General features: G+C 29.0%; 1 protein-coding gene across 1 annotated transcript; it reads right to left on the reverse strand.

The window, feature by feature from the left end:
- Positions 1–5,109: 5,109 nt before the first annotated feature.
- On the reverse strand, positions 5,110–8,007 carry LOC127253001 (6,7,8-trihydroxycoumarin synthase-like). Its single transcript, XM_051277397.1, has 2 exons — positions 6,945–8,007; positions 5,110–5,870 (listed from the first exon to the last, which is right to left on the reverse strand). Exons 1-2 carry the CDS (start codon positions 7,971–7,973, stop codon positions 5,259–5,261), a joined length of 1,641 nt encoding a protein of 546 aa, XP_051133354.1. The 5' UTR covers positions 7,974–8,007; the 3' UTR covers positions 5,110–5,258.
- Between the last annotated feature and the right edge of the window lie 415 nt (positions 8,008–8,422).

Genomic DNA, 8,422 nt, shown 5'->3' on the forward strand with positions numbered 1-8,422 from the left:
AAAGTTTTGGGCATGGACTTCCCATGTGTGTCTCTTGTGCATTGAGTTCCTTCACTATAATATATTTTTTCAAGATTTATATGCACACTGTTCTTCTTTTGTCTACGTAATTTTTAACTTAGTGATACCTATATTCCATAGAGAGATGGTTTCCAATTGCAAAGGCAACGGTTTAGCTTAACAATTTTAACAAACTTGACTAACTAACAATTATTATAGGTCCTGTCAAGAGAATGTTATGACTAACTTCCTATATTATATCTTCATTTTGATCATCTCGTTAGATCAAGTGTGTTTACTTATAAGATTTGTGTTTTGGATTTTGATTTTAAATAGTAAAATTTTGAATTGAAATAGTTGTTTGATGTGATAAAAATATGTATTGATGTGATGTTTTGAATGTAAAATTCTTGGATCTAGCGTCGTGAAATCAACTTCAACCATATTTGTACTTTTGTGTACATCAAAATAAATAAATAAGTAAAAAATCTTAAGAAAATCCTCATTTTGTGTTGCTATAACCCATAATTTAATTTAGTTCACGTGTTTAAATTTTCACAAAGATATTAACATACACTTCCAAATAGTAGTTTATGATATGCAAAAGTGTATATATAAAGAGGTTTAGCAAAAGATATGCTACTAAAACTAAGGATGTATTTCTTTACGGAGGTTTGGGAAAAATTTGAGTTTGAGTTTCGATTTGATTTAAATTATAAGATGTGTTTGAATTTGTGTGTAGGTTTGTTTGGATCTTCAGAGTTTTGATATGTATTAATTTAATAGGTAATAAATATAATAATATAAATGTGTATTAAATTTAAATTTTTTAAATTAATAATAGTATGATTTGGGTGTGAATTTATATTATATTTACATATATATTTATAAATTTTTATTTATTTATATTATAAAATAATTTATTATCTACGTACAAAATAACATATATTTTGTATATATTTTATTAAATTATAATTATTATAATGATCAAGTAATTGATTTGCCGAGTATTTGCACGGCCTAGCAATGTTTTTTCTAAACTTTAAATTTAAATAATTTTTTTTAATTTTTTATTAGGCAAAATTGTCTATAACTTCCTTGTGGTTTCGAAACTCAGCGTAAATTCCCCTCTACTTTAAAAATTGCATGACGCCCCTTACACTTTAAAAAATGTTGCATGAAACCACTTTGTGATTTCGAAACTCAGCATAAATCCCCGTTTTATTTTAAAAAATTGCATGACGTTCATTTATACTTTAAAAAATATTGCATAAAACCCCCATGTCACGCAAAACATACGGATAGAAAATCTTCTTTATCATATGAGGAAAGTTTCATGGTTGTGGGGTTTTATGCAACGTTTTTTAAAACACAAGGGAGTACTACGCCGTTTTTAAACTACAGGAAAAAACGGCGCCGAATTTCCAAACCAAGGGTGGATGTAAGCAGTTCTGCCTTTTTTTTTTAAAAAAAAAAAGTAGGTTAAGGCAGCAAGCTGCAGCTTATGTCATGTTAGGAGGCTTCGGAACCTCTTTTACCGTGCATTGCGCACAGTAATTATACAGTAAAATTTGACCAAATTCTCCTAGAAAAACAAATTTTAAAATAAGTGTATTAATGAAACGTGGAAAATATGTATATATTAGCTTTATTTTTAAACTTTAGAGTGTAAATAAGTATACTACTCTCTTTTTTGGGGAGACATATGCCAAAAAAGCTCATTCTTTATAAGCAACTGTAACTTCTTCTTCATCAACCTGGAGTGGTCTGGAGCATCAAACTTCATTATTCATAAAATTTGTGTACACAACTTCTTTTTTTTTTTTTTTTTTTTTTTGGCTGTGATTTAATTAGACAACTCAACATTGGTTTGATGTATTGCATCATCAAATCATGAAGTTACTACGTTGATACATCACCACTACAAAAAAATAGTATATTTGTAACGGAATTCCGTTCTTAAAGTTCATGTAGCTAACGTAATTTCATCTCTAATATCATTAGTAACAGAAAAAGTGAATTCAAAAACGAAAAAATCTCGTTACAAAATTGATAATTTCTTGTAGTACACCCCCAAAAGGGTGATCCATCATTAAAATTGTCTTGATGCTTTATAAGGGAGCCGGAGCAGAGGTGCAACTTTTGTTGGATTGCAAACTCAATTCTCATATTAGAAAATTAGAAAAAAAATTCAAATCTTAAGTCTCGCATGTAATAATTCCATTAGTATGAGACTTTTTTGAAAATAATTTTATATGTTGTATATTTTAGCCTTTTAGAATAGTTATTTTGCTTTAATTTCTTTTATTTTTTAGGTGTGCTTAAAAATAATTCATTCTATTTACATATATTAATATATTTTTTCATTACAATATTTATTTATTTATTATTTTAAAATATATTTTTAATAATTGCAAAATTACTTTTTTAAATTTAAAGTAATTAGTAATTTGTTATATATAAATTATTTTATATGTAAAATTTTAATTTAAAAAGAAAAAATAAAAAATATATATTAAAATGATTAATTTATTTATATATACTATATATTTTTTTGTCACCTAAATTTTTTTATTATTGATTAATATATTAGAATAAATTTATTTAGAATTATAAATTTAATGAAAAATTAATTAATTATCAATTAACTTAATACTCATTATGTTTGCTCAGTGTTTTTTTTATGTGTAGTATTGAGAACTGTGCTGGTAATATAAAATATAATATTTTGTATTTAATAGTTAATTTTTAATCACTGGATAATATATATTATATTAGTGTGTGTATTTTTTATTTTTTAATAGTATTTATGCCTAATTATTCCATTGAGAAATTTTAGTAAACAGAAAATCATATTTATATTTTTTCAATAAAAAATCATTGATCCTCTTACAAAATACTTTGAAAATAACAAAAACAAATATTTTAATACTACCTCCGTTCGGCTTCAAGGGTCTCGTTGCATTTTGCGTGTTGAACTTTGAATATTAATTATTATGTCAAAACGTATTACAAATTAAAAAAAATGCAAAAATACTTCGATTAGTATCTTATAATACTAATAGAAGGAAATTTATAAAAAAAAAAATTATACGAATATAATGATATTTTTAATGTGAAATACAATGATGCAAAAGATAAATCGGATCTTTAGAGGGGGACGGAGGGAATTTTTTTTTTTTAATTTTCATTAAGTAATAAAAAATTTAAAATAATCCTACACACCGAAAAAATGCAACTAATTATTCTAAAAATAAAATACAAAATACCCTTAATTATCATTTTATGTATAAACTTATTATCAAACAGTTATTTTTTTAAATACTTTAACACAAAGAAGCTAATATATTAAGTTAGTCAAAACTATGTAATTGAATCAATTAACAACTAATCGAATCAGCTAATAGTTCTCTAACATTCCCGAAATATTTTAAATATATAATCAAATTTTAATATACTCCCTCCGTCCCAGATACCATGTCCACGTTGCCGTTTTTGTCCGTCCCACATACCATGTCACTTTCTTTTTTTGAAAAATAATTACACACTTTAATCTCATTTTAAATTTTTAAATTTTTTTTTTAATTTTAATTAAACTAATTAGTTATCTTAGTCTTCATTTATAATTATTTATATTATAGAATAATTATTTTTATTAATACATTCTTAATTATCTACTAATTACACCTCTCCTAAAATACCGTATCTACGGTGTAGCAGATATGGTACCTGGGACGACGGAGGGAATAATCAATAACATTCCCGAAATATTTTAAATATATAATCAAATTTTAATGGAGTATAATAAATAAATAATGTATTTTTTATATTTTAAATAAAAAAAGGTACTCCTAAATAATAAAAACCCTCGATACCATACAACCCTCGGAGCTCATCTCGTCAAAAGTCAAAAACAGCTCCCTATACATAGGCCTTTGTGCTTCAAATGTCATAACAACAACTTGTAAAGCGCATTATGAATTTCGTACCACATGAATACTTAGGAATTTGTTCTTTTTAAAATTATCCTAAAGAAAATAAAATTACTCCCTCCGTCCCGTTGATAGGGTGGCGTTTGCTTTTTGCACGTAGATTTTTTAATATTAGTATTATATTAGGTTGCAGTAAAAAAGACAAAAATATCCATATTAGTATAGTATAATATATAAAAGTAATGACATTTGTGTAATATATTGTAAGTTGAAAGAGTATTTATTATGTTAAGTAGGTAGTACAGTTACTAAATTAAGAAATGGTAACCTTATTTTGAGACGGACGAAAATGAAAAATTATAATCTTTCAATGAGACGGAGAGAATATTTATATTTCTAAATAAAATATATATCTATATAATTTTTTTATTCCATGAAATAATCACACACAATTATTTCACCTTAAATAAACAACAAAATTAATTTATTCAAACAACATATTTCTCATGATATTTTTACATTTCTCCATAAGTAATCTTCAAAAATCCAAACCATTATGTTAGTGTTTTGTTTTTATTTAAAATTAAAATTATCGTTATTACTGTTGTCAATAAAATATCAAATTAAATATTATTTATATGAAAATAAAATTCAAATCAAACTCTTCGTTCGAAACCAAAACTAAACAAACCCTACGGATTTGTTCCTTTTGAGATGTCTCCCATGTTTTGGGCATTTTAATTGTATATTTTCGAAAAAAATATATTCTTTATTTATAAAATATTTTTTTATTAAAAAATTTCTATTCTTTCAAACCTAATTCGAATTGAAAAGAAACACACACTTAAAAACTGAATTCATGTTCTAACACACCATACATATTCCCAACCTTGTATGCATGTTAAGGTTATCTTAACCGATCGCCACCGACAGCTTGAGGAGCCGTCGAGCCTGACAAATAGGGCAAGCGATGCGCCACCGGCATTTCAACAACAAATCCATCATCTTTCACCATAAAAAAAAAAATAAAAAAAATAATCTTTGGGTGTGTTTGTCCGTTGGCTTTGATTTTTTAATTTGAATTTTTTAATAGTAAAAAGTTAAATTTGAATAATTATTTGATGCAAAATAAATATACAGTGTAATATAATAAAACTGGATAATTTTTTTATTTGGTACTTTTGAACAAGAAATAAATTAAAGAACTTTATCTAATTAAACTAATCTCATGACTCAAACAACCTCTCAATATCTAAAAGTTTTACATTTTAACTAGCCCCGCCTTCGACATCCCCTTTGTTAAAACACAAATTGTATTATTACAACCTAAACAACATATGTTTTAGGCACAATACAAAGAGGTTCTTTCTTACACATCGTAAGCCCCGGCAAAGCATCCATATCGATGTCTTCCGGCATAACACCTTCCGGAAACTCCCAATCAAATGCATAGACAAGATTCGCAACGATAAGTTCTAGAGATGTAGTTGCCATAAATAAACCGGGGCAAATTCTCCGGCCGGATCCAAATGGAATCACTCGAAAATCATGCCCTCTAACATCTATGTCAGAATTCAAAAATCGTTCGGGCAAGAACTCTTCTGGATTGTCCCAATTCTCGGGATCTCTTGCAATGGCCCATGCATTAACATACACTATTGTTTTGGGCTCGACTTCGTAGCCTTTAAGGATGCCCTTATCCATAGTTTCTCGAGGCACGAGGAGGGGTGCCGGAGGGTACAATCTTAGTGATTCATTGATGACTGCTTTCAAGTAGGGAAGTTTCTGCAATTCATCTTCATCGACAAGATTTTTCTGGCCTAGGGTTTCTCTGATCTCCAATTGTAGTTTCTTCATTACATTTGGTGACTTCATTAGAGCTGTCATTGTCCACACAATTGAGGCTGCAGTTGTGTCTATTCCTGCAATGAAAATGTCCTATACAAACAACTGTAAGAAAATAGTTCTATGATATACTATACATTGAATTTCAAATTTATGAAGTTAAACAATGGATTTCAAATATTCCTCTTTTTTTTTGAATAATTATTTAATACTACTATCTCTGTCTGCTTGAAAGGTATTAATTTTACTGCTTTTGATCCTACAAATACAAAATATTAAGGTAAAATTGTTCATAACTCCCGTGTGGTTCGGAAATTAAACGTAAAATTTTCATATACTTTAAAAATTGTATCACACCTTTTATACTTTCAAAAAAAGTTGCATAAAATCTCACTGCCATGAAAACTTCCTTTATGATAAGAAGACGATTTCCTATATGATGTTTTGCATGGGTTCATGCAATATTTTTTAAAGTAAGGGAATGTTATGCAATTTTTTAAAGTAAAGTGGGGATTTATGTTGAGTTTTTAAACCACGGTGGTGTTTAATGCAAACATTTTATAAAGTATAAGGTGGTATCATGTAATTTTTAAAATAAACAGAAATTTACGTTGAGTTTCAAAACTATAAAGAAGTTCAGAACAATTTTGCCAAATATTAATTTATTTTTTAATCAATATGTACTTCATTAAGAATCATCCGAAATTGTATTAGAATATACTTTCTCCGTTATGTAAAAAATAAGTTCATTTGGTAGCTTATTTAGTTTGGGTACGACTTTTAATTTGATGTATATTTTTCGTCTTTTATAGTAAAAAAAATAAATCATATGTAAAGGAAATAAATCAGTAAAGCGAACGTAAACAAATTCATACGTAAAGTGAACGTGAAGGAATAAAATTCATTAAACATTGTCCTAAAAGTAAACAAATACTTTTTGAGCCAATTGATGGAAGAAGTTCATTGCAGATACTTCTTAATGCCAAATACTTATATATTTAAGTTTTATAAAATTTCAAATATAAGATAAAATTAATATTCATGCACTTTGAAAAATGAGATAATTTATGAAGCTTTATTCTTTGCTAAATTTAGCTAGTCTTTCTTTCTTTCTTTAAGTCTAATTTAAACTGAAAAGTAAAAATTTCTGCAAATATTGATACTCACCATCAACAATGCTTTGATGGAATTCCAGCTGAGTTCAACAGAGCAAGAGCTGCCCTCTCGAAGTCGAATCAAGACATCAAGAATGTCATCCTGATCCTCGTTGATCTTCGCCCTTCCCGGATCGAGATGCTCGTTGATCAGCTCTTGGTAGAACTCATCCAACTTCTTCCAAACCTTCTCAAGCCGACGAATCGATCCACAAACTTTATCGATCCAACTCAGGAGGGGAAAATAATCCGAAACAAAGAAAGCCGACATCATGGCTTGAGAATCTTGTAAAAGGCCATGGAACTTTCTTATATCGACCCCTTCTTCGTCGTACCTCTTGCTAAAAGCAGTTCTACACAACAAAATGCTCATAACCGACGTGATCATCTCATCAAATTTGATAACTTTGCCGGACTCAGCGAAGGCTGAGATCCTTTTGATCATACGAGAGACCTCGTCTTCGCGAATCCGGCGAAAGGATTGGTTCTTCTTGCTGTTCAAGAGATGGACTGATGTGATCTTCTTGACCTCCCTCCAATAATCGCTGTAAGGCGAAAAGGCGATGTTGGCGCAATCGTAAGAAAGCTTCCGCAATCCTAAGTGGTTCGCACGGCTGCAGAACGCCGAGTCTTGTGTTTTCAAGACTTCTTTGGCTAGCTCGGCCGAGGAGACGACGAGCACGGGGACGGGGCCGAGCTTCATGTGCATTAGAGGGCCATAGTTGTTGGAGAGCTGCCATAGATGGACATGAAGGTTTGTTCTTGATCTGAATTGAAGGAGATTTCCTATCAATGGCAGGCCTGGTGGACCTGGTGGAATTAGGGTTTTTGTTGAAGTTGTTCTTGGCATGATCAAATATATTAGAATTATTGGGAGGATTGAGATTAGTAGGGAAATTGTTAGGATCATTTTGGATGATGAAGGAGAGATTTGATCTTGAAATGTTAAGAAGTGTGGAGATGGATGATATACGAGGGAAAGTGCAATAAATAAAATGGGAACAAAAAAGACACGGTCCGATAATTGAGAACAGAACCACATGTTTGTACTTTGATATGTGTTTTTGGAACGTGTTTTGGGCATTTCGAAGAGTTTTTGAATTTGTAAAAAGTTAATAAAAAAATTGGTGTGTAATGTTATGGATATAAATTGTTTAAGGTATATTTAGAAAATGCATGTATTATGGGTACCGACTAGGTGCTGACCCAATTTGATCAGGTTAGCATATCGCATAAAGGCGTACAATACATATTTTTGTATGACACAATATATGTTGTGTTATAAAATATTATATGCTGAGTTATAACATACAATATTTTATAATATATATTGATTACTTGATGCGATATACTGACTCGATTAAATCAACACCATAGTGATTTGATATACGAGTTCTTATCATTGAAATAGAGATAATTTTAATTTCATATTTCAATATGTATCAAAGTCAAAAAATTTTCGGATACATCCATAACACATCAAATCTCGTA

This window comes from Andrographis paniculata, unplaced genomic scaffold (assembly GCF_009805555.1).
Source record: "Andrographis paniculata isolate CXL003 unplaced genomic scaffold, ASM980555v1 Contig49END, whole genome shotgun sequence".
NCBI classification, from domain to species: domain Eukaryota; kingdom Viridiplantae; phylum Streptophyta; class Magnoliopsida; order Lamiales; family Acanthaceae; genus Andrographis; species Andrographis paniculata.